The 27,965-nt window shown below is 42.4% G+C and overlaps 1 protein-coding gene and 1 long non-coding RNA gene across 4 annotated transcripts in view; one reads left to right on the forward strand and one right to left on the reverse strand.

Moving 5' to 3' along the window:
* Nucleotides 1–27,941, reverse strand: part of doc2a (double C2-like domains, alpha) — a 53,800-nt gene extending 25,859 nt beyond the window's left edge. Inside the window, exons 1-4 of one of the 3 annotated variants that reach the window (XM_071466089.1) lie at nt 25,139–27,941; nt 20,906–22,897; nt 9,622–9,969; nt 5,062–5,141 (exon numbers count right to left, since the gene is read on the reverse strand). In XM_071466089.1, the coding sequence (XP_071322190.1) occupies nt 5,062–5,141; nt 9,622–9,964 (423 nt within the window). In that variant the 5' untranslated portion in view covers nt 9,965–9,969; nt 20,906–22,897; nt 25,139–27,941. Of the gene's footprint in view, nt 1–5,061; nt 5,142–9,621; nt 9,970–16,231; nt 16,480–17,364; nt 19,427–20,905; nt 23,980–25,138 lie in introns of those variants that run through there. The other 2 variants (XM_071466105.1, XM_071466096.1) reach the window with 2 other exon arrangements.
* Nucleotides 4,317–9,762, forward strand: LOC139611425 (uncharacterized). Its single transcript, XR_011686311.1, has 3 exons — nt 4,317–4,430; nt 4,667–4,756; nt 8,553–9,762. It is a non-coding gene; the product is annotated as an uncharacterized lncRNA (long non-coding RNA).
* Nucleotides 27,942–27,965: the final 24 nt, after the last annotated feature.

The raw sequence follows: 27,965 nt of genomic DNA on the forward strand, positions 1-27,965 counted from the left end.
CAGACGCTTCACAACTATGTTTTGTCGACTTTTCAAAAGAAATCACTTTTATATTGTGCGATTAAAACGAGCCGTCAGGACTTCTGGAACTTTGTGATGTCACAAAAAAGCAGTCACCGCCCTCAGCCCTGCACCAAGCCCCGCCCACCTGGACCCAGCATCCAACCTTGCAGGATGTGGTTTCTCCAAGTGTTTACCTGAAATCTGCTATATTTTTATTGGCTCACTCAGAAACCATCAGCCAATCAGAAGAGAGGCTCAGAGCCTTGACATGTATGTTTCTGATGTATCTATCAGTCAGTTGAATTTAAAAATTGCTGAGGTGAAATTAAATCAGTCGGCTGTGATTCCTGACCCCCCCACTCTGCTCCTCTTCACTGCGGTGATTCAGGAGTCCAGACTCTTACAGCGACAGCAGGATGGATGATTCCTCCTCACGGACGAAGGATCAGATGAAACACTCGATTTGAATCTCCTGACCTCATCAGCGGCAAACACACCGTCGTGAGAAATTGCTCCTAAATTTCTTCCAACAGCTTTGACATTTGAGGAGACGGCAGCCATGATAGATTTCCTTTGTACTGAGACTGCGACCTTACAGACTGCGCCGGCTTCAGATACACAGCTGTAATGTATGTTTAAATTACATCAGGCTGCTCGGATATAGCAGCAAACTTCCTGTTACTGATGAACTGATGTACAAGAGGAATAAAATTAAAGATGAAACATTATTTTATATTCTTAGAGACGAAAGGAAAGAAACATGCTGCAGAATTTGGGCGATCCAAGAGAAATGAGCTCTCAGATCAGGTTTACCTCGGTCTCAGATCTTAATTAGCTTGTTAGGGCTGAGGCTTGTTCATTAGTGAAGGCCAAGTGATGCAGCCACGGCTCCTCAACATTTAAATGAAGCTCAATCAGGAAGTTCTATCCTCCTGTCTGTATGTGCTGTATATATAATCCTGATTTCTGCAAACCTCTTCTCACATATTCACTCATTCTTCCTGCCTGTGGCTGTCATCTGTCCTTTCAGCTGTTCAGACAGCTGTTCACAACTAACCAATAGCAGAGCGACAAACCTTCTCGCGCTTCCTTTTTAAAGATGTTCCTTCTCAGTTCTAGTTTCCTGCTCCGCTGACGTGCGCCTCTCCTCCTCCCCAGTCTCCACCTGGTTCAAGAGTTTCTTCAGTTCCAGTTATTCCATCCATCGTCAGAGGGATCTTCAGCATCTCTACATCAGAGGTTTCTCAGCCATCCCATCGTCGAGGGATCTTCAACCTTCATCAGTGTCAGAGCTTCTCTGGCCACCACCACCAGTGTCTGGGGGGGATTATATACATATACGTACATGTATTTTGCTGCTGCTCATCCCAACTCTAAATAGCTCCCCTATGAGACCAAGTGTCGAGGTCTATAATTTCAGCATTATTCATCACGTCTTGTCTAATTAAAATTTTTAATCTCACTTGTCTCTCCTGATTGAAATATCGATCATTGACAAATAAAGCTTTTAAAAATGTATTTTTAAAAAATCTTTTTAAAATGGATATTATGCATATTTTTTAAATAAGAACAATGTGTTTCAACAAGTCTTATTTGTGTTACAAAATTTAGAAGTTTTTAAATTCATTTTTTGACTGTATTTTTAACTTCACCACCCGAAAAATGTCAGGTGGCGCAACCAAATTTATATACTTTCCTTAGTGAAAAGTATACCTGAGTGTGTCTACAGTGCCTAACACATTGTGGTTGAGTTCTTTATTAACTATAATTTAAGATTCTTGCATTCTAGTGACCAGGTATTTAATATTTTTAATATCCAATTTTACATTTAAATACAGAAATATGATTATATAAATATACAAATGAATCTATTCAATACAATAGCTATATACCTCATCGTTTTCAACCATTTGTTCACTTGAATCAATCATTTATTGGTTTAAATGAATATTTCACCTGGTGGCACCACCTGACTCTGTCGTCCACAGAGCAGGAGAAGCTGGAAGAAAACAGCAAAGTGTTTTCTGCTGCTTCTAATGTTAGCAAAGTAGCATGTAAGCTAACAGTCTGGTCAAAAGCACAGCTGAACCTAAAACAGCCGTCTGCACCTCCTGGGGGCGGGGCTACAGAGGTAGAACGAACTGTGATTGGTCAGTTTGGGCTGTTTGTGATTCCTCCCACAGGTGAAGGCAACAGGAAGGAAGTTTAAAGGTCCATATTTGAAACCTGTGTTTTATCTGACGTGAACATCACAGCCTCACAGAGTCAGTGTTGGTGAAGCTGCTGGTTTGTTGTGCTGATTAGAGATGTTTGCTCCAATGTCTCAGACAAACACACTGTAAATCTGCCGTAATGTGACCTGTTCAGTCACAGCAGCCGTTAATGTTCTCTCAGTTCTGAGGCGTTAACGAATGTGAGCTCTCCTTCATCTTCACAACGGGCAGCGCTGAGTTAATCCACCTGCTTCGATCTGAAGCTGCCTCTCTCTCAGCTGCAGGAGCTGCTCGACGCTGGGAGGGAAATCATTGATATTCAAGTAGGTACTCAAATAAAGAAAACGCTGGCGGAGAGGACGATACAGAGCTCAGTGGCAGCAGGTGCTCAGATCATCTCCCATCCCGGAGATAATGAAGCAATTTAAACCTGACTTGTGTTTCTATCAGAGCACTGTTGTCTGATGTAGTTTCTCTTTGTGGTACGATTGTTCTCTAAAAGGTTATAAACCTGCAGCTGCAGAGTGAGGGAGGCAGGAAACATCTCGGCCTGATTATATCCGAGTCATGACGAGCTCAGTGGCACATTTCGTTCTTTTCATTTCCACTGAAGACGACCTCAGAGCTGCTCGGCCCTCTGAATATGTTCCTTTAATAGAAGATGATGTTTTTCATCACATGAAATGATTCATGAGAAAATTCCACAAACATTTATAATGAATCGTGTGTTTGAACGAGATGGAAACTTTCATCATCTTCATCTGTTGGAATCTGATCACAGGGTTTTGGTTGAAAACTGAACCTTCAGTGACAGTGATCATGGTGGTGTCCACTTGTAGTGTTGTCACTTAAAGATATGAAATTGTGTTTTGTGAGGTCACTGTGACCTTGACCTTTGACCGTTGACCACCGATATCTAATCAGATTGTCCTGGAGTGAATGTTTTTACCAAATTTGAAGAAGTTCCCTCAGGCTGTCGCTGAGAGATCGTGTTCACAAGAATGAGACGGACGGACAACCTGAAAATGTGATGATGAAAACATGAGGCGGAGCTTATGATGGCGACAATTTCACTGCAGAGAAAAAGGAGGAAAAGTTCATTTTTCCTCTCTTCACCTCTGAATTCCTGAAGTTCACTTTCTAGTCCTACAATGACTGGAGTTAAATAAGATACGAAATACTTAATTTATCCCTGCAGAGAAATTCAAAAGTCAAGCACTGGAAAAGATACTGTACATAGAAGCAGTGGTGGATCACAAAACAGGCCAACAGGTACAGGACAGGGGCCCCTGACCCCTGAACCCTGACCCCTGGGCCTCTGTGTCCTGGTTAAAAGTCATAGAGCTCAGTCAGAAGAAACTAATCAGCCCCAAAGAGACACAAAACACCCACATGAGACAAACAATGTCATTAAATCGACAAAGAATTATGTTGTTTTGTTTCCTTCAGTCTGGGGCTCCTTAAATATAGGAGAGGTGTGGGGGCCCTTTACCTGTCTCTGCTAGGGGCCAATTTTCTCCTAATCCGCCCATGCATTCTGGTACCCTACTTACTGTGGGATCACGTCGTGTTTCTGCCTCCTGGTGCAAACCTTTCACTCTTGTGTCTACGATCTGGGACCACGTCAGGGTCTCCAGGGAAAACAAGACTCAAACCGTCGCACAGGAGCCGACTTAAGTGTCAGAAATAATAAGTGAACCTCACCTGCTGTGGGAGTGAGAGGAGACGACAGGCCGCAACTCTACAGCAGAGTCTGAGCCCAGGTACAATTCACCTGACAGCTCATCTAACTGCTACTGAGACCTGCGTGTGTGTGTGTGTGTGCAGCAGCAGGCTTTGTGTCGTCTCAGACTCGACACCTGCTCTTCACATCAAACACACAGTCTCCTGCAGCAGCCAGAGGCTCCGCTGCTTCTTATCTCACCTGCCAACACTTAACACCTGCTCCGAGCCTCGGTGTTTACAGGTCAACGAGAGCGACCCGCCCCCTGACGCAGCAGGAGCCAATCACACAAACACACTGTTTGCTGACAGAACGGCCGCTACTTCCACCTGTTGCAGATACATCATCATCATCATAATCATCATCATCATCATGTCTCTTACAGGTGTGGTTTTATGCTTCATCCTCAGCCACATCCACAGGATAAAAGTCTGTGTTCCAGTGAATTTACCAACCAATCACAGGAGGAATCAGCACAGGAAACATCACAGGTCTGAGGAGCTCAATAAATCTGAATTTGCACTGAAATACTAAAAGGATTTTATGAATATCCTCTGTAATTCTCCACTCGCTGGAGAGTAAAGGAGAAATAATTCCCTCTGATTCACACGGGATGACAGCAGATTTCATTTATGATCACAGGAGCAAATTCCAAGGTGATAATGCTCCTGTGTGAGTGGACTTTAATTACATAATAAACTATATTTTCCTTATGTTTGTTTTACAGGCTTCACCATGAGTGAGATCGATGGCACAGAGTCCACAGTCATTTTCCTCTGCGAGGTAGATCTACATATTCAACCCGCTGGAGGAAAAGGTGAACACTGATCCTCCAACATCTAATGATGTAGCACCTGTTACAAAAAATGATTCATGTCCCTGTTTTGACTGTTAAATGTTAATATGGCTGATCTCAGTACAGGTTAAAGGCTGATTGGAGGCTTAATGTGCTGAGACTGTTTTCCTCCCTCTCTACAAACTCACACATGTTGGAGCAGAGTCGGTAACAAAGGAAATTTAATTGTGAAAACATTCACACGTGAGTTTCAGAGAGTGGAGCTGCTCCTCGACACAGAGGAGGCGTGAACTGTCCAAACACAGAACCAGTGCTGGTGTCCTCACCTTGGCCCGGAGCACGGTGCAGTGCAGCTCGCTGGAGCTCTGCTCGTATCTCAGCTCAAACTCCAGAGTTCCCAGAGCAGCTGGGGAAATAACAAACAGAGGCAGAGAGGAGAGACACAATTATCAAAACTCATAAAAAAAACATGATTTACAACCCTCGCATCAGCAGGCAGAAAAAATGACACTGCTCAAAATCTGTCAGGATAAATTGAAAGCATGCGAGAGAGCAGAGGAATATCTGAGCCGCACCAGGCATTCAGAGGAGCAGCGCCCGTCATATTAATCTGAACACAACACATCACACGTCAACACGGAAAATCCTCTTAAAAGCACAGCAAACACTTCCGTCATGGCCGGTTACAACCGTGCATACATACTGCGGAGAAAGGTACAAACATGTTCATACAAGTGACACACAACATAAAAAACGCAACCCGGCGCTGCTGCAGCGTGGTTATATAAGACGATACATACAGTACGTATGATTCACAGGGATTAGAGCATTATGTTAGGCAGCAGCTCGAAACAAAACACTGTTTACACAACGTGTTGTGTTTTCATGATAAACTATGAGCTGCTGGAAGCTGCAGTGATTCATCAGGCTCCAGCTTCAAACAGCAACAGGCAGGTTTTCAGGAACTGTTACAGGTTATTGTTGGAAAGTCAACCAGCCGACAACAGGTGTAACACAACTACAAGAGGCACGAAATGAGCACAAAGAGACACACAATGATGCAAACAAACACAAAATGACTGTAAACAGATGCACAACAACCACAAAGAGACACACAATGACGCAAGGACACAAAACAACCACACAAAGACCACGAAGAGACACGGGAGCCTGGTGCGTGTTGCAGGAGCTTCTGTTCTGTGTTTCTGTGAAACTGAAACAAGCTGCTCTTCTTTCTTCTCCATAACTGTATTAAATTAAATGGATATCAGCCCCACAGCTGCTGCCCGGGAGACTCTCCACATCATTTGCATTTTATTTCTAAAACACTGGTTCTGCATCAACAGCAGCTTCATTCCCACATCAGTGATTCTGATACTTCCTCACTGCAGTACATTTACTCAGTACCTCACTGCAGTACAAGTCTGAAGTACTAATAGTTGAGTATTTCCATTTTATTTTATGTAAAACTTTGTACACTTTCATATTAAGGTTTTCCATGTGCAGAATGATGCATTAAATCACTGATTTCCATCCTACAAAAGATCTGTATCTGGTTTGGACCCTTGTCACATTTCAGATGTCTGAGTTTGTCGCTCCTCCACAGAGACAAAAATGGATTCATTTAAATAACCGAAGGAAAATAAGTTAAATTCAACAATATTTAATGAAAAAGAGACTCTGTGTGTGACAACAATCATCTACAGAGGTCCTTATTTGGCCAGGATCACATTTTTGCATCTGTATTTTTTCCTTTTTAAATTAGAAAAATCACCCACTCACAAAAAAAAAAGAAAAAAAACTTGCCTCTCAGGGGTTGTTCTAGTGAACAAATAAATAAATAATATTTTTTATGTGTGAGTGGAAAAAAACATTTTTTTGTTTTTTTTTCATAGGTGAAAAAAACACCTTGGGGTGGGGGTTCAAATTTTTTTGTCTCCTCCAAAAAAAAACCAAAGGCCTGAGCCTTAACCACTGGACTCAACTATCTGGCTGCAGTAAAACGCTGCCGAAGCCGAATGACGTCTTTAACTTTTTGTTTTTCTGTCCATTTCCTTCTCCAGTCTGAATGCAGGACGTCCACACAGCTCTGCCAGTGAAGAACAAGCTGTTCTGACTTTGAGGATCCTCTGACTTCTCCTGTGGCTTCACAGTGATGATGACATTTAGAGTCAAATATCTATTGTATAGATTGGTATGAAACTGATTTTTCATCACCTGAGACGTTGCTGTGTGCAACAGCCCAATGTCAAGTCCCCCCAGCGTGGAAAGCAAAAGTACATGTGGAGTCTTTGGTAATGAGAGCAGATCTGATACAGGTGGGGCCGTCTACCTGTTGCCCTGCTGTTGTTAAACCAAACCTGGTAGAAATAATCACAGATTTAAGGTGGAGGGGTTCTCAAGGACAACGTGGCTGACTGCAGCTTGTTTTAAAACTCCAGATTTTCTCCTGAGTTTTATCTGAAGTGTTGATCTCCATCAGAAGATAAATTTGTGGTTTTAAGAACCAAAAACCATCTCAGTGTAATTTTACATCTCCTCTCTCAGGCTTCTCTCTGGAGCTCTAGTAACAGTTTTATGGATGTTTTATGAATGAGCCAATAAAAATACAGCAGGTTTCAGGTAAACACTCAGAGAAACAAAATCCTGTGAGGTTGGATGTTGGGTCCAGGTGGGCGGGGCTTGGAGCATGGCTGAGGGCGGTGACTGCTTTGTTGTGACATCACAAAGCTCCAGAAGTCCTGACGGCTGGTTTTAAGGCTCAGTGTCTGAATACAGGCTGTGTGCATTTCTCTGTGGACTGAGGCTTTGATACTTTCACAGTATTAATATAGAACCTAGACCTGCTTTATAATCACAAACACATGGACATCTACCTTTAGACTGTGTGGAGCTTTAAACCAGACCAGGGCCTTTCCTGACCTGAACCAGGTGCAGAACAGAAATAGAAAACAGAAAGTATAGGAGAGGAGGTTAACAGAGAAAAACTCTGAGTTTCAGAGGTCATCAGTAAAATGATTCTCATCTAACGAGCAGAGTGAGAGATGAACAGACGTCTGTGTGTCGGAGCTTCAGTATGAAGACACACAACCTGTTTCTCTGCTCTCCTGAACACAACATACTGCAGAAATAAAACATTCCATGTTTTATGCTGGTTTTTTTGAATGCTTACAGTTCAGATTCCACCCACTTACACTGACTTACAGCTGCCCGGGGCAGAGACGCCTGGCTGCTATAATAGCTCGGTGCACAAACAAATGCAGTCCTCCACATCCTAAAAACATCACTGCACAGCGGCAGCGCTCTGCAGTGATGAAATCTGAGCCTGTGGGTGAAATCTCTAAAGGATTCATTTGTGCACCAAAGGAGGAATTCTCATCAGAAATGTTCTTTGTTACTGAAAGTGTCTTTTATGTTTGATCAAAGCCTGGAGTTTTAGTTACACGAGACAGACTGTCAGACTCCGACGCTCTGCTCCTCCCTCCAGCTCTGATGAGTCTGAAGCCTCATTATTACAAAACAGAAAGAATAAATCATCGACCTATGACTGCAAAACAAATCAGATAATAAATATGTGTTGATGAGGAAATTAAATTGGTAAAAACCCCTAATTAGTCTCTGTTTTTGAGGGGATCTGAATCACAGAGACGCCTGGAAGCATGTCAGAGACAAAAGCTGCTCTGAGACCAGCGTTCAGCCAGAGTCATTTATCACAATTTATTCTCATTCTGTGACTAAAGGGATGATAGAGAGCATGAAGGAGTCATCTCTTCACTGCAGGAAGACAATGATTTTTCCGCTCTTCTTCACCCCTCAGAAAGCTCGTCATTCTTCTTCTGGAGAAGGATGCTGACACCTGGGAGACGTCTCTACAGTGGAGATGTGTTTCCTCTGCAGCCTGCTGCCTCATCAGACTCTTCCTCTGTCTGCCATCCACTGGAGCTTCAGCAGACCACAGGGGGAAGTATCCACTGAAACACACAGCTCTGTGGTTGCATTATTAATGTTATTTAACATAAAGACATCAATTATTCAGGAGTTGTTTCCCTGAGCTGAACTCTGGAGGAATGGTCATTTGTGTTGTAGATAAATTCAAGGAGTTTTTGTTGATTGATTAAAGAGGATTCGCTGCAGCATCTTTAAACTCCTCAGACTGAAGTCGCCTGTGAGATTTCATCGGTCTATAACTTTATTGATGGCCACACTGTGTGACAAGGATCTCATTAATGTTGGTATGAAAGTACGATGGTTAACACCTGGTGAATCACAGGCTATGACGCGAGTCAGTACAATAACAAATCTGTGCATCAACCATCTGTGACGCTGTAATGACAAACAAAGGAGAAGAGGAGGAGGAAGAAGAGGATGTGGACCCGGACGTGGCTTTTCGAGCCGCTTAAGACCAACACACCCGTGGGTGCTCAGATGGACACAAGTGTATTTGCTATTTAAACAACGCGGGCAATTAATGAGAAAATGAATCAGTGTTGGTCTGAAATGAACAAAGATGCTTATGCCTTGCACCAGGTGTTAGACAGGGCCAACTCTCAGTGAAAGACACATTTATATTTATACCTTTGTGTCAGAGAAGGAAGCTTCAACCTGAGCCTCAGGGGAACAATAAGATCCCATCAAGAAAAGCTGAAAATCATCATTAATGATTTAACTCTGACTCCTTGGACCTCGTACAAGAGTCTCTGAACGAACTTGTTCTGAAGTGGCACATACAAGTGATTAACAGGCATGTGAACCCACAAACTAACAGGGTGTGGTACAACAGAATCAACACTGGACCCCCCCAGACAGACGCACACAGACAGACGCACACAGACAGACACACACAGACAGACACACACAGACAGACACATGCCGACAGCGAGGCTCACTGCAGTCGTCACTGTCCGAGCTGTTGATCTCCACCGACGTGTCCACGCTGCTGGTCAGAGACAACGACCCGCCCCCACCCGGCCGGCCATGGGCCAGCAGAGGAGACAGGAGGTGAGCCCCGCCCATCCCGGAGGCCACGGAGCCGGGGCTGAGGGACAGGGGGGAGGAGGCAGGGATCGGGGACACGGCGGGGTTCGGGGAGATGGGGGTGGGGGAGGTGGGGGACAGGCGGGGGAAGTAGGCGGAGATCTGTCGGATGGGTCTGATGGGGCCGGGGCAGACGTCAATGGCCATGTGTTCCTGGATGGAGATGCTGAGCTTCTTTCCTCTCCGCACCGTCATAGAGTCTGAGGAGAAACACAAACCAGTCGGATCACGTCACAGGATTCCCTCCACACTGATGCTCACCATGGCTTTTTAACTTTAGAAACATTCAGCTGAACTTTGATTTTTCACAAATGTCTTTTCAGTAAACATCAAGTTTTCAGGAAACCATCAGGTTTCTGGACGTTTTTTTAGAGAACACCTCAGGTGTGAATGAGTTTAGTTTAGTTTAGTTTAGTTTAGTAGTTGCTGATCTTTAAAAGGTCCAAACAGTGATCAGCTCATAAGAACATTATTAGATATTTAAATATAAATGAAATCAAACAATAGAAATGTTTCAGTTTGGTAAAATAAGTCACAACTATTCATATTACACCACAACCACATTAACTGGCTGTCATCAGTTCAGTTGCTTTACTTCCAACTGAAGTATTAAAATATTATTGTTCATGATAACAGAAAAAACTGATCCAACATCTGTCGACTTCATTTCAAAGGTGAGGTAACAGACCTGTGGCCTGTGGTTTGAGTCCTCACGTCTATCGATGCTAAACAGTGTGTTAACATGAAGTCAATATGATAAAAAAAACAAAAAACAGACACAGTGTGAGCCAGACCCAGTCCACACTGACCAGAGGATAATTAGTCTCTGTCTAAAATGCAGTGGACCCGAACAGACCCACACTGAGCAGCAAACACAGCAGCTCCACCAATTAACGAGCAGAGACGTGATTATTTCTCCTGCACTTAACAAAGAGGAGACGCATTTGTTGGGGACTATTTTCAGTGGTGGATTAATCCACCTTGTTGCTCCAGGCTACATCCACAAGAATCTGTTTTAAAAAACTTTTGAAATCACTTTGTTATGTTTACGTCTGGCGTCCACATGACTCCAGAGTTTTCAAGCGTCTAAAACAGAGACAGAAACACTGCGGACCCTGTTTCAGTTGGTGGCGTTTACGTCTGGACGAGCAGAAACAGAGACGTTTCGAAATGATGACACAGTCACCCACGTTCACTTCCTGAGTCATGACCTATTCTTCCTGATTTCTTGACCCTCCTGTCATGTGATCGTCTTCTGGGGGAAACTACCGAACTACCAGAATTGGATTCAACATGGATGATGAACCACAAGTGCTGCTGACTTGGTTGTGTCTAAACTACCTACATGTTCATCTGAAGACGTGTCAGTGTGGACAGAGTTTATTTCTGCTCTGTGGCTCGGAGGACGGAGATAGATCAGGCTGTGATACACAGATGATACTTGTCATTGTTGGTTTGACTCAAGACTTGGGATTTGTTGACAAGAAGCAAAATACAGAAAATCACTACGATGCTTTAAGCTCAAAGCTGAGCTGGCAGACGCTTCTCAGCTCTCATCCTCGTGTTTGTGTGGACCTGACGACACCTCCAGTCCTGCTCACCAAACTGTCTCTGCAACAGTTGGGACTCATCGTCTGTGCTGCTCTGACTAAACCATTCAATTTCTGAACTTAATGGAAACACGCAGCTATTTTTAGGTCTATTTACCAGGTCTGACACAATTTAGCCCCGACAGCATCCTCGGCGGTCCGCTGCGTGTCCCTGACAGCAGATATTTAATGAGGAGTGTTTATGTGTGAGAGTCCGACAAATGAAAAGAAAGAATTGAATGTGTGAGACTGAGTTTACAAGGATTGTATGTGAGTTTGAGACACTGAGAGGAAAGGTGATAAACACCAGGAAGTTTAACAGCCGAGCTCTGAAGGTGTGTGGATATAACAGGAAATATATAGGAGTCATAGACAGGAGCAGAACCAAGTGCAAAGACAGCTCCCTGATGAGGTTTCCACACACACACACACACGCACACACACACACACACACGCACACACACACACAAACATTGCTTGTTTCATGAACAGCAGGGTGAAGACCGAGGCCTCCAGAAAATTTTAACATCACCGAAGATTTCAACATGCGTGGTCTGACATCACCACTCACAGCTCTGACATCACCACCCACAGCTCTGACATCATCACTCACAGCTCTGACATCACCACTCACAGCTCTGACATCATCACTCACAGCTCTGACATCACCACTCACAGCTCTGACATCACCATTTACAGGTCTGACATCATCATTTACAGCTCTGACATCACCACCCACAGCTCTGACATCACCACTCACAGGTCTAACCCTAACCCACTGGCTACCAAAACAAAGACCAGAGAAGCTCAGATTACATCACACAGAGGGGGTGTGGCTTCGTTCTCCATTCAGGACGCCATGACTCCTCTATATCTTTACATAGCGAACAGTTGCTGCATTATTGATTAAAATCTGGTTTACAGGCTCTTTGAAAGGGGAGTCCTGCCAATCATTTAGTTCCACCTCAGGCCCTGAGTGGCGTCTGATGGCTGCTTGTAGTCAGAGTCGGTCCTGATGGTTAAAGTCTGAGAACTGAACACAGGGTTTGACAGATGGACCTGTTCGCCCCAACACTGTCACATCCCCACAGTATCAATGAGTCAGAGCGTTTGCTTCAGGCTCTGCTGGTGACCTTTCCAAAGTAAATTTACTGGTCAAACCTGACGTCAACGACCCCCCACCTTCAGACATGATGTGCCAGGCGACTGCGGCGTCCAGGAGAGACGGCGAGAGGAGCTGCAGAGTCGAATGGGCGGACGTGACACTGATCATTTCACAGGCGGAGGTGAAAAGTGTCATTGAAGTGGGACTCCATCCTGGAGCCGTACTGAACCATGGTAACCTCGTTACAGATGAGATTCTTATAGACAGACACATCTGTTATAGTTTAGAGGAAGAATCCTTTCATACAGATGATCTGATTTTGTACAGATTTGTCTCTGTGTCCACGTGCGAGTGCTGAAACTGATGCAGATGTGTCTTAAGGTCTGTGAATCTTAAAAAAAAGGAAACCGAATTAAAAACAGAACGATAAAAATCAGCGTGCAGTAAGAAAGATAAATGATAGGTAGATAAATGTAATTTCATAAAAGGTCGGGACAAACAGTGAAGTTTGAAGTCCTGGTTCATAAGAACTGAGAGTTGGAGCAGATTCGTTCCAGACGTGTGGAGCGTAAGAAACTAAACACGCCTCCCCATTTTTAGTTTAGACTCTGGGGACAAGAAACAACTCGAGCAACAACAGCAACGATCCCCAGTGGACGACAGCTTTGTTACAATTAACAGGAAAAACCCAGCAGCAGCATAATAAGCTACATAAAACAACAAAAACCTCCGTGTAGTGCAAACATGCATCACTGCTTGACTTGTTGAGCTGCACACCCCCAGTGCTTTAATAATCACTGAGTCTGTGAGCTGTGTACACACTGAAGTCACCACATTCAACCTGGGCTCATGTTTATTCTGAGAGCCTCAGACGACCTCTCCTCCCTCCTTCCCTCCCTCCCTCCCTCCTCGTCCTGCCGCCCTCCTCGAATGGTTTTTTAATCACTTTGAGCTCAGGGTGAAATGAGCCCTCAGCAGCAGCAGCAGTGACAAAGTTCTTAACTGGACGTAGATGACACCATTGACCGTGAGCACCTTGTTGCTTGTGACTTATTTGGCCCCTAAGTGTGCTCAACAGGCAGTGATTTAATTCTGATTACTTAAGGGAGCTATTTGTAAGTTTTGCTATTGCTACGAAGCTAACGTTAGCATTAACAGCTGTTTACTTGGCAGAAACGTTTCGAGTTAAGCATCAAACTTCAATCCTTTACTCGTCTCTTTGTCTCTTGTTAGCAACCAGCCTTTTTAAGAAACATTAAAGCTTAAAGAAATCATGACTGAAGCGACCTGATAGCAGAAGGTTTAATAAATTAATTAATAATAAAAAAAAAGAAGAAAAGAAATAATAGAATAAAATGTCTTGAGCTTGTATTAACCACAAACCTTATTTCAGCCATCTAACAAAATGCTAACTCATTTCCAGGTTGTAGGCCTCATTCCTCTCACTGCCACTAGGGGGAGACAGAAGTTGCACACTGCAGGTTTAAGGGTCATGTGATTCCTTTGTTCACTAACGAGTTGTTTTACTTTCAGTTATTAAATCACAGTTTCTAATTCCAGCGACACTCGGTTCACTGTCTGACTGGGAGTTGGACGGAGGGTCGACTGGTCCGGGGTACGGCGAGTTGTGGGCTTCATCTGTGAAATCCAGGACCAGGCTCCTGTTGAGTCTGACAATAATCTAAATCATAGGGGCCGTGGGCAGAGATGGAGCCAGAGTCTTTGTTGGAGGAGGCAGAAGAATTTATTGTGTGTCTACTGAAAGTCTACTGAGCAGAGTCCTCATTAGCTCCAAATGCTGAACAGCTGGTTCCAGTTATCAACCTGAAGACCCACAGCCTTGTTCATGTGAAGCTGCAGGAGACGGAGATCAGGAGGGGAGAGCACAAATGAAACGTTTAAGGAAGTGAAGACAGTAAAACAGAGAGAAACTGATGCTGGATGAAATATATTCTCAGTTTGAGTCTGTCCTCGTTTAAAAGCTCTGCAGGGCGTCCTTAACGAGGCTGAAGCAGGGCCTCACATCTGAAATGAACCGTGTGGACAGAGTGAGGGGTTTGATCACACCGGTAACTGAAAAACAGAGTCACTCCACCTTTTTTTTGCTTCTCCTGTGGCGCAGTGGAGGCAGAAAACTGTCCTGTCAGTCACTTGTTTATCGTGTAGTCTGCAGAATGTGTCTGTTTCATCCTTTACGCAAAACTTAAAAAAAGCTTTTTGGTTTCTGTTTCTAAATTGGTGCAGAGACCTGTTTGCTGGATTCTTCCCTCGGAGGTTTTGGATTTGCTGTTGTGAGCAGAAGGAGAAAAGCTGATTCATGCATGTGAGTCCTGTGGTACTTGAAAATAAAATTAGTGATGAAGCAGTTCATTGTAAGCATGTGCGGTAGCTTGAAGGCACCTTTAACGACCCTACTGGTGGGCGTCTAAGAAAGAAAAATGGTGCAGAGGAGTTGTTTCAAGTATTGTGAGACAATACAATTAGTTTCACGTAGCTCAGTCAAATTAACACATTAAATCAGAATGTTGCTCAGACACCAATCACTGCACAGATGTTGTAAAACACAGAAAAACAGCAGAGAAATGCTGCTCGTGTTACAATATAATCTAACTGTATTGAACAAACTGAAAGGTTAAGCCAGGTTCAACCAGAGGCCTCTGCAGGGCTAATGTGAGCCTGAACGTGGTCAAAGTCAAGCTCTGAGTTATTAAGTTGTGTTAAAAACAACACATGTAAACATTTGGCATGTAAAGCACATTTCACTAGATTATCAAATATGAAAAAAAACATTTTGGTGAATGGACTGTTGTGATGTAGAACTTCACACATCGATGGTGGATCAGTGGAGGAATCTGAGGTTCAGTATCTTTGCCTGAGGACACTTTGACATGTGGACTGGAGGAGCCTCAGCTCTGCCTCCTGAACCAGAACAGGCTGTGAAAAACTGTGAAACCCCCCCCCCCCCCACTAAGTTATAATCTGTAACTGTTCCACATTAAAAAAAATAAAAAAACAACCAGACCCATGTTCTATATCTTGTTAAGTTGTGTTCTTACATTATCACATGTTTCCATCGATCTGTGATTTTAATCATGGCAACACTCCGTTTCATTGGTCGCCTGTCAATGATGTCATATCCTCTATGTGCATGTGTCAGTGTTGTGATTCTGTTTAAATTTCTAAATGTAATTATGATTATATAATACTGAATCAAAACTTTAACATCCTTATAATAATAAGACACTGTTATAATTTACTCTCAAGGCTTTGATATAAAATCATATTAATGAGCTTTCAAGTCATAATTTCTTATTTACTTAATACTCAGTCAGACACTCAGAGACACTCAGTCATCTTCATGACTTGCAAATTATAATTATGATAATTATGAATAAAAAGTGATAATTGTAAGATACCTTTTCCCATAAGTTTGACTTTAGTTTTGCTGTTCCTTCCATTTTCCCAGCCAGGGTATGTGCATTTACTTCGTGGGTGTCTCAGCTGGCTGCTGCTCTACTGTCGTCATGTTTAATTCAGGGGGAAGCAGCGTTTATCAACTGAACCATTCTCCCACATGAAAGTGAAATCTGGTGCAGGTCCAGTGACTGATATTCGGTCTCAGTGGGATTACTGGTGAAACTCAGCAGTGGAGAGTTAAGCTGAGAGAAAAGCACAGTGGAGTATGCTAATGAAGACACGTTAAATGCTTCTCTCTGCATCCTCACCCCTCTCCCTCTCCCTCACCTCCTCGGTGCTGGCCTATCTCACCTGCCACTCACTGCTGTAGTCTTTATTCCCATCCTGGTGTCTGCAGATTCTTTCTTTCTTCCAGAGCTCTGTCGGTCGTCTCCCCCCTCTCTCATCCCCCCTGTGTTGCTTGTTTTTGTCTCTTCTTCTCTGCAGACATGTCACAGTCTTCATGTTGCTCTCTGCATCAACAGTCTCCCCCTCACTCACCCTCTCACCGTGGAGGGGTGACTCAGTGGCCGGTCAGTCCCATCACTGTGAATACTAACCTGATGAGTGACAGACACGTGAGGAAAGGGTGAGGAACGTTGCTAACGCTCACATACCATCAAATTATTCAGGATCATTCATAGTTTAGATGTGAATGTGTCATGTTTCTAGTTTTTATTATTAATTAATCTGTCAATTATTTTCTTGTTTAATCAATTTGTAATTTTGTCTATAAAACACCAAAAAATCAGTGAAAAATGTCAGAGGAGAGAACTGTAGCTTTGTAGCTAAGCTAACAAGGAAGATATTGTTAGCATTTCAAATCAGATAATCCACTGTGCTAGCAAACTTGTTTTTAGGTCTTCGCGGCTCTAAAACTCTTCACACGTTGTACGACACAGCACAAAGGAGACAGCTAACTGTGGCTACAGTTGCTGATGCTAAGCTAACACACAGAGAGGATGAGACAGTTAACCAGATACAGATACCAACAACTCTGACATCACACAACATCATCTCGGCAAACGACACATTAAGTCGAACCCACACCTGCTTGTTGACTAACCAGTGGTCGGTTTTAACGTCGGAGCGACACTAAAAACATTCACTAACCCTAACCACTGACGTTGTGATGTTTAGCTGATGTTTCGTAGATGTTGGGTTTTGCTCATGACCAGAATGTCGACATTTTTTGTGTCAGGATTACCTTGACGTGAGACATTTGGAAGACGTTGGATTTCAGTTATTTAACAACACAACTTAAAACTAACAAAATATCAACATCAGCTGTCGTCAGTATTCCACATGAAATTAACGCCCTGACATTGAATTTTGTTCGCCCCACATCACAAACTACATTCAACCACATATCAACATCTAATGACGTCAATGCCCAGCTTCATGCCTGCAGGGGATACTGACCTATTGGAGAAACTGTTACCCACCTGTCAAGCAGTCACTTTTGTGGCGTCTTAGGGGATCAAACAGCTGTTTATTTCCACATCCAGCTGTTACGGATCAAAATGATGATTCATGTGTCTCCTGATGAATCTGAGTTCACTGTTCCCACTCTTTTAGCTCTGTGTTTGGTCTCCTGACTGAGTCAGAGAGAAGCTTTTTGCTGCAGCTGGAAACATTGTAAATGTGTCACAAAACCAAAACTTGAAGCTAAAAGAGGCTGAAAAGCTCCACAGAGCTGCAGAGATGGTGAAAAGTCTTTGTAATGAGTGACACTGTTCACATTACACAGTTATTTTTCCCATTCCCAATACAATTATTGATTAGATCAGCTTTAAGTATAGTTTTTGAGTATCTGTAAGTAGTTACATTTTATGCCTGGATGATACATTTACCAAGCAACAACCTCCAGGGGCTGAAAAATGAAGCAAACACTGAAACTGCAGTTCCTCAAATGACCACAAATGCTCCACACAAGCCCCACCTCTGAGAGGGAGGCGGAGTCAGGCAGTGCCAAGATGGCAACGGCACAGCAGCCCACTAAGCTTCAACCCCCTCATCAGAAACCAGTCTGTGACGTCACAGAGGTTACGTCCATCTTTGTTTACAGTCTATGACATTTACATACAACCAGGAACTGGAGGAAGAAAAGAAGTGAACTGCTATTCATTTAAACTTTATTACTCTCTGTGGGTTGTTGATTGTTTTTACTTGTTCGTTGAGCAGGGGGATTTTTTTTTTCAGTATATACCTGAATTCTAGAAAATGCCTTTTCCCTCTTCCTCTCTTCCTCTCTGCTGAAGCTACTCCTCCTCACAGCAGTAACACCAGGTCTGTGTCTGCACTGAGGCAGTATTGATTTACATGCAGCTGTTGGTGGATATGAATTATAATAATGTTTTGTTTCAGAGAATGGAGGTTTTTAAATCCCAGAGAGAAGCCTAGAAAATTTTTGGATGATGATGTGAATTGAATTATGTTTTGTTTTTTATCCTTTTTGCAACACGTTGCTGAATATACATTAAACATGGCTGCAAAATGCATGAGTGTGAAGCAGGGTAGTGTGGTGGTCAGTCAGTCGGGCTTAAGTCGTTAAAGTCACTGCGAACTTTTAATTTATTAAACCAGATCAGGATCTTTTCCTGAACCTGAAGATCTGTGAGAGTCTGAACAGAACCAGTGAACAGCTGAATAAAGCTGGAGTCACTACAGACTGAGCTGCTGGATAGGAGATTTTGGTTGAAAACAAAAACATCTGTGAACTGATACGTTCAGTTTCCAAATATGTAAATTAACATTTCCTCATTATGTTAATAGAAAGCAAAATCCTGCCTGTGTGAAATACGTTTTCAGATATCTGGCTTCCTGGGAACTGAAAACAACCTCTGTGATTTTCAGCAGATAATAACGATAATTACAAAGATCATTATTATCACAGCCTTTCAGTCAGACTGAGTTGAGCAGGGTGAACAGGCCTGTTTCTCTGGCCTCTCAGGATTAAGCGTCAGACCTGATTCACCTCTGACCACATCCAGCATCACTGATGGGTGTGGTCGGATGTGCGCTCCGAAACCTGGATACTCCAGTTCCAGTTTGTGCCAGTTGGGCATCGCTTCCACTCCGTTTCGACTGGGCGCACACAAGGGCTCGCTGCCAGCTGCTCTGTGCAGCACACAAACAGAACACCATGTGTGCCCACAGCACTGCAAACAACAGAGGCTGATGTTTCACAGTTTGTTTTGGCTGAACTCAAATAGAGACGGTGCATCGCTGCATCTGCCAACAGCTCCACTGTAAAAGATGAAATCAAAGTCACTGCAGCATCTGCACCACCTGCTGCAGTTCGACCATCAGCTGGGAGACTCAACCACCTGTCAACACAGGCTGTAACCCCGCCCAGCAGTGATGATGTCACAGTGGACTTGAGTACACTTTGACATCACTGCAGCAAAGTGAGAAGTTAAACCAGCTCGTAGTAACTTCTCCACCTGTGTGGAGTATTTTTACAGCTACTGTTATTTAAGGAAAGGATTTGGATATTTTTCCCTCCACCGCTGATCCCTGATCAGATGAAACTGAATTGACACAGTGAGAAGGAACCTGGGCGAAGTGTGGATGAACTGTAATCCCTCTGACTGTGGATTAACGCACGCATTGAGAGTGCACTGACATACGAGCTGACATTATACATCAGTACAAAAACACCGACTCACAACACGTCCTGCATCGAAAAAATGTACTTAAGCATCAGAACGTTGGCGTCCAGTTAACAAGTGTCTCAATGTTTATGGTGCTTATCAGATAAAATAAGTAGATTCAGACAATAATAACTTAAAGGAACTCAAATAAATGTCTCCCCTCTGGAGACACATGACTTAAATTAAAAATACTTAAAGAATGAGATACTATTTATTATTATATTACTGGATTGCACGCTTCATTTATTGTATCTGGCAGAGGAGGAGTTAAATTTAATTACGTTTTGTTTGGCAGTATGGAAGCTGGGAGAGGAACGGAAGCAAATATATTTTTTAATCCCTTTATCTTGTTATTTCCAGATAACAGAGCTTTGTTTTCCCAAGATAACAAGATAATTGTTCTGTCATCTCAAGAAAATGGGATAAAAATATATTTTTGAGTATGGCCTTTCTCAGCTTCCGTACTGCAGACCCCCTGTGGTCTGATTCAGTATTGCAGGGTGTCCCTGAAAGATTTTGAAATAATTCTGTATGTCCACATTTATTTCTTTTTATTAAAATCAGACATGAAGCAATATATATTTTCCTTTTTAAATTTGCATTAATATATTACACAATACATTTTGATAATTATTTCCTTTAAGTACAATTACCACAAATTTAAATCTGCGTTTACTTGATTTTTTTTTTTTTTTTTTTTTTGGCCACTTGAAGGCAGCACGAAGAGCAGTGAACACATCACTTACACTTAAAACTTTTATAGTTAGCAAACCAATAATAATCTGTTGTTGGCAGACATTTCTATTTACTGTTGGATTGTTTTATCTGTGACAGTGCATCATGTTTTAAAAGATATAGATTACCTTACATTCATCTGGAAGATGCCTTTGTCCAAAATCATTTATAAAGGTGCATTTAAACTTAATAGTAACAAGAGATGTAATTTTCATTGGAAGAAAAAACTAAAAGCTTATTTTTGTCTTTTTTGTGTGCATGATAATGTGGGGTAAAAACATTTACCTCTGAAATGTAGTAAAGTAGAAGCAGAAAAAGTAAAAATTGAAAATAAAATAATAAAAATAAAATGTATATAAAGTAAATATTGTTCAGTATTTATGTTGTATATGTAGTAAAGAGTTACTTTCCACCTCTGATTTGCAGCAAAGAGAGATGGACAGACAGGAGAGGACGGAGAGATAACAGACGCAGAGATAAAAATGAGAAGTGAAAATAATCCCAAAGAAAAAAAAAAAAGACCAGTAAAAGCAGCAACCAGCTCAGGATGAGGAGCAGCAGCACTGGTGGAAACAGAGAAGATTCATTTTCTTACCTTTGATTGTGTGAGTGGAGGAGATTCCAACACAAACAAGTGGATGTCAGTGCATGAGGGGTCCGCACCAACTAACAGGTGGTGAGAGAGGCAGCGAGGAGCCGAGTGGTCGAGAGAGGTAGGGGGGAGGAGGGGAGGGAGGGAGGGAGACGTTTAACCCTTTCTCCTCTGCCTCTTTTTTCTGTGTGATTTCAGTGTGTTTAATATCCTTTCACTGCAGCCTCACATTCATCTGAAATGTCAACAGTGATGAAGCTCTTCCTTTAATCACACTACACATGTATTAGATTAACTCTCCCTCAGCCCCCCCCCCATCTCTCTCTCCCTCTCTTTCCTGGGGCTGCAGATTGCAGGGGGAGACTGGAGTAAAATAATGTGCCAACAGCAGCATCTGTCTTTCTCTTTCTCTCTGTATAATTTGAGCTTAATGATGCCTAATGATACATGTGTGCATCCAACACACATATACTATCACACATAGATGTCCATGCAAAGCTGCAGCCTTCTTTACTCCTCCCTTCCAGGAAAGGGTGTAGATGATCTGGCCCTCCACCCCCCCCCTTTATTTCAGTCTTTTTTTTTTTCATCATCCCTCCTCCTCCTCAACCTTTTGTTCCTCATTTTTTCCTCACTCCCGTGGTCAGACAGATAGGTGTCCCTGGGGTGAAGGAACCCCGCAATAAAAAAAAATCTACCCCCACCAGCCCTGTCTTTCTCCTCCTCATCCTCCTCTTCTTCTCCTCTCTACATCTCATCCACCCACACACTCTCTCCTCTCTCTACCCACCCATGCATGCCAAATGGACCAGGGAACCCTGAGATCTTTTTTTTTTTTTTCCAATTTCCATCCACACCTCTGCTCTCCTCTCTTTCCATCTCCATCTCTGATCTCGCGTGTAACATGATATAAAACCCTGCAGGGCAGTTCAATGAAAAATAAAACATAGAAAGAAATACCACGGCTGCCTCTGCTGTGTTGGATTTCGTCTTTAGAGCCCAGATGGAGCAATTTTCTTTTTTTTTTTCTCTTCAGTGTTCCACCAGCTGACGGTGGAGTCCAACCAAAGCAAACCAAGCCTGAAAGCCGCTCACATATCTGCTGCAGAAAGCAGGCTGAACAGCAAGATGTTCGTCTGATAGACAAACAAATCACTGGGTCGCGGTCAAAAGAAGTTCACTTCAGCTGTGTCCCAATTCTGGGGCCACATCCTTCGGCGGACGTGGTCTACAAAGGTGTGGCCCTTCGTAGCCGTCGTGGACCGTGAAGGCCGAACTGAAATGAGACAGTCTGGTCTACGGAGAATTTTTGCTTTGCAGCACCAGCTGTGGACATCCTCACTGTTGCATCACAAAGTAGAGCTCCTGTCGCCTAGCAACCTGGACAACACGCAAGTTTATTCACAAAAACTTTAGGTTTTAAGATCCTTGGTTTTAACAGCTATACCATTACTGTTGAACTGAGCTGAAACACAATACTCACATTTCACAGTCTAATCCTCAGACTCTCTGTCTGTCGTTTGCTTTCATTACTGGCCCGTGATGAATCTTGGGATATGTTTGGCCACAAAGGATCCACATGGGAGCCTTCGTGACCCACATCGCCACATCTGAAGGAGCCTTTGAAACAGGACAGTGCGGTCGGTCTTCAGATGCAGCCTCTGAAGGATGAGACCCTGATCTGAGACACAGCTTTGTCTTAAAACTACAGACTTTTCAAGAACGAAAGATGAAAATTTGAGCCATGTTTACTGAGAGTAAACCAAAAATGCATAAATCATACAACATGTAAATGACTCGATCTAGTAATAGACAGAAAATGTTATTCTTGTTCTTGGTGGTATAACAAAACATTTGATGAGCTGTGGAAATCTCTGTAATGTTCAATCCCCAACAAGACCTCAAACCTCCAGGACTTCAAGGATCTGATCCTGACGTCTTGGTGACTGAGACCACAGGACTCCTGCGGAGGTCTTGTGGAGTCCATGGGGGGACCTACAATATATAAGCAGTGGTTTTACTGTTGTGTGTATTTAAAGTTACACAAATAAATGAAACACAACTATTCACAGAGTCACCACAGCTCGTACTGTGTCTCTGGTCTGTAAGAACCAGCGTTAACTGACAACCACTGAGAGGACTCGACTCCCCTCCACTGATTTATCACTTTAACAGCTGAGGGGCCTGAGCGCCGTTTCCTCCATGTGATGTATTTGCCCCCGGCTCTTCTCCTCCCATTCGATATGTACATGAGCATTCATCATTATTTTATTGCATGTTTGAATTTTGTGCAGGAAACTCGGCCCCTCACAGCGAGGCTCAGAAACACAGAGAGTACAATGTGAATGCGTTGTATGACGGACTGTGACTGTCACTGAGAAAATGGTCAAGCAATAAAATCACTCAGCTACAAATTTAACTGAACTTCTTCTGGACCAAGTGTTTAACATTTATAACAAACTTCATTGTTACTGTCTATGTGATGGTTCTGAGGATCAGCTGATTACTTTTTATAATTAGTCACACAAAATGAGAGCAAACAGAAAAACACAATATTACATCTGATCACCTGCAACCTGTGAAAAATACATCAGGTCTCTCAAGACAAAACAAACCTTTCAGGAAAAAAGCTTAGAAAATCAACAATTTTCAACCATTTTGACACGTTGACACCTGGAGTCTGTTTTTCAAAAAAAAAAAAAAAAACTCATTTAAGAAACAGAAGAAACTTTCCTGAATAAAACTGTCAAATTAGATGAGGCAGCGGAAACTGTGGACGCTCGTAACACTTTTCATTTCCCTAGACCAACCAAACTTGTACATATTATACTCACATCTGTCTGCTAACTACCAATAGCATTTAAAGATGATTACATATCACATATTATTCACAATATTTATTTGAATAGAAGAATTCAGATGTTGTAACTGACCCCAACCCAGGGGACAGTTGCATCGATCAGGGATGGTTGCAACAGATTGGAAATACATTAAATTTCTCCTGTTAACCTTGGCTTTTTGTCTCAATACACATAGTAGTGTAATATTAATATTATTTATTTATGAAGTAATATTTATCAAAGAACAGTGATTGAGTTTTGTTGTACATATAACGTACCTTGATTCAAAATAGACACAATTTATCAAAATTTTAATTACATTTGTAATTTTAATTTATTAAAAGGTAACATAGTAATAATAGTAATAGTAGTAATTTAATCAGAAAATGTTTTAACTGACTCACGTTGTACGTTAATCTAAGAACATCTATACACCTATTATTTTATTTCTACTTGAGTAAAATTTATTTTAAATAACGAAAGGGTTAACTTTTTTTTTTACTTTTTTCACCTGGTTCTGTCACAGTGACGAAGTCAACATACTGATGTTTTACACCCATGATGATACTGGAGGAAATGTCAGGAGATCACCAAAGTCACTGGGATTCATCCTCTGGTAAAGAAATTAATTATCATCACGACCACATTCTGCTGCTTCTGATGGACAAAAGTTTAATTAAAGTCCTGGTGAAAAATGAGACTGTGATGTATCTCACACTCGTATACGTTCAACACCTTCCGGCTGTTCCCTCACTGACTGAAGCTATTTTTCATGCTCAACCAAACAGTGTTCTCCTGTTAATTATTGATGATAATGAGTCAGACAATTGAAAATGTTAACTGCCCTCCCACCGCCGCCTCCACTCTTTGTTTCACATATGTGCTGCCTATGAAGCGGTCATGTATTATGTAGATTGAGTGTTATTAACCCTAAAAGCCCTTAAGAAATGAGACAGTAACCATTCAGGTCTAATTTCATTTGCATCACATACTCTGCTCCTCCTCTCACCCTTTCGTCCATTTTCCCTCCATCCACTCTGTATTAACCCAACCTTCATTTCTTTATCCTCCACTAATGGAGCTGCTGTTAATATCATTCACATTCACAAACTAATCTACATAATTAAATAAGGTCATTAATGCAAATTATTCAACAATATTTCTAGCAATGATGGAGACGTAAGGGTTTCCTCTCTCAGCTCTCAGGAGGATGAGAAGGTACTTTAAACCATCAGCACTTCATTCCTAAAATTTGCGGCGGGATTTGCTTTTCTCCTCTGAATCATAACTCGGTTAGATCTGAACACAGACTCAATACACCTATCACACCTTCTGAAGATATTATTGTCTCTGATCATCAAACGTCCACATAGAAATAACAGAAAAAAGAACTCACCTGAGAATCGTGAGGTTTTTAAGTCTTCTTCAGTATCACAGTGATCCGGTGATACTTGTCTGGACCTGCATGGCTACACTGCAAACAGGAGCTGTGAACAGGTAATGTGACTTACTGTTCTTCCTGTGAAATAGCTCAACTTTTCAAAAATTTTTAAACATAGGAAAAATAGGCTACGAAAAAGACCTGCTGTTACCCGCAGCAGAACTCTGGGGTAAGTGAACTGAACTGAACTCAGCTGTACTTTTACACTACAACAGGAGACTGAAGCACATTTTATAACTACAAAAAATGTTTTTTTGTTTGTCAGGATGATGGAAAGTTGTAGGAGGTGTTGTTTCCACTGAGTCTCAGTTGTGATCCTCTGAGGTCACAGCAGATTCACCGGCTGAATTCCACTCCACTTGTTTCTGATTCTGCTCACACTGCAGGTCTTTGTACGACAGCACAGACTTCATCTCTGTGTCCTTGAATGCATCACTCTCCTGGGTCCACACTTAAAACCTCCTCCCTCTGCACCACCTGTCAACTCAGTAAGAAAATGTGACTGAAACTTGGCTCCCTGAGCTGATATCCATCTTCATCATCATCATCATGCCCCAGGAACCACCCAAAACCTCAACCTGTGGGACATCATTAGTTATTCCTGATGTTCTCTATTCACTTATGATTAATTCTCATCACCCACATCTCTGTTGTATTTGCACTTACACCCTGTAGACATTTAGATTTATAGACATGGGGTCTGACTCAAACTCTAAGTTTTGTTTCCATGGTAATGTGAGTTCCTTAAACCCTCAGCTCAGGTATATTTGAAGAGCTCCTTACTGCAAAGATCTTCTGTGACACCTGGGGCCTCGTTTGTAAAATGCGAAGGATCCAGACTCAAAGTGTACGTGCACACAAAAGCCGAAAATAGTGCAAACAAAAAAGTAATCAGACTTATAATACTGTGCACATGACTCCATGAAATCAAAATCAACTTGAAAATGTGCGCACTTCGATGAGCCTCATGCCCCGCCCACAATTAACCATAAAAGGTCAATGCAAATCCTACAGGAATATTGTTATTGCAATAAACAGAACGATTTCCCAGAGTAAACACAGTGACAGACATGGAGCTGCAAAAATACACAACACTAATACACAACAACAATACAACACTAATACACAACAGTGTAAAAACATCAGTACTCTTCTGTCAACATAAATACAACTTGAGAATAACCATAAAATGACTGATATAAAAACTCTTAAGAATAATTGAATCACAAAGTTCAGCTGCATTAAAAACTTGAGGGGACTCAGCGACTTTGAGTTCAGGGACTGAACTGATGATGATGATGATGATGCAGAGTTAAGGGCCCTCACTGCTTCGGGATCTGAGCTTTTATAAAAACAAGTAGTTCTGCTCCTGACTCTGTGCGACCTTCCTCCTGAAGGATGGGGAACAAAAAGTGAGAGGGGTCACCGACTGTTTTCACACCCTCCTCTACAGGCAGGTGTTATAAATACCACAGATGCTCGGCAGCTCTTCACCGATGACTTTTGATGGTGTGTTCACAGTTTCACAGCCGTTTCCACACCACACTGACAGAACATGAGATCACACTATCTATCTCATCCCTGACTTTGATACCTGAAACTTTTGAGCAATGCAAACTGACACAGACAGACACTTAAACACACCAGGGAGGCGCAGGTAACTGAGCACAGGTGAAACACATTAGGGCGGGGCAGACAATCACTGAGGAGGGAAACGGCACAATCACAGGAGGCACAAACAACATGAGACACACAAGGTAAATAATTTCAAAATAAAACAGGAACTAACCAAAAATCCAAACAAAGTCCCATTAAAATCTAAAGAAAGTGTGACATCATGTGTCTGCATCAGTTCATTGTGATGCAGGTGTGTCAGGTGAGATGGCTGGAGAAGACAGTGTCTCCAGCTCTGTGCACCGCAGACTCATTTTTATGGTTTATGCTCCTTTTAGGATTCAATGTGTGTTGTTAATCTTGTCTGTTACACACTTTGAGCTGCTGACTATACAAATGAAGTTATTATTATATTATTGTGAGAGTGGAGGTGCAGGGAGGATGATGCTCAGGGACACTGCTGTGTTATATCGTTCTCTACATCTCTCTGTTTCCCCTGAGTCTCTGCTTCACTGTCAAATTAAAGGCAGAGTGCCAATAAAAATGTATTTTAAAAAGAAAACAACAGGTGCAGATCTTTTGATACCTGTCACGTGCTGCCAGTGTGATTTAGCTTTTAGTCATTAATTATTTAACAGTGACTCACAGCTTCTGCCTTTATCCTCTGACTCTAACTGTTTGTAACTGCTCTGAGTGGACACACTGGAAGGGTCTGCATCACAGAGTCAGGAGGAGACGTGATGATTCGTGCAAATGTGAACGACCAAGCACAAGATGGTCATTGTGTTGCAGCTGGTTGTTGACATGAACGGTGAAGTATTTGTGTTGTGTTAGAAGTTCAAACCCGTCTAACTCTCACCCCACACAGCCGACCAATCCAACAACTCCAACCTGAACAACCCAGATGAGCGTCTCCTGAAACGGTGCCCCTACAGCGGCAGGTGTACCGGACTTTGGTTGTCATGGTTACAATAGTAGACACAAGGACTGTACTGAGAGTGGCGTAGACATCTTCGTTACCATAGTTACTATCAAAACAGTCATGGCTTGGTTAGGTTTCAGAAAAGATGGTGATTTGGGTTAAAATCAGTTCTTCCTCAACATTAGACGATCTTTGTTGTCATGGTTACAATAACAACAACGAATGGTCATGGATAATAGAAACAAC

Source organism: Trachinotus anak, unplaced genomic scaffold, assembly GCF_046630095.1.
Source record: "Trachinotus anak isolate AG129_WGS33_773 ecotype Australia unplaced genomic scaffold, CSIRO_AGI_Tana_v1 ptg000003l, whole genome shotgun sequence".
Classification (NCBI taxonomy): Eukaryota; Metazoa; Chordata; class Actinopteri; order Carangiformes; family Carangidae; genus Trachinotus; species Trachinotus anak.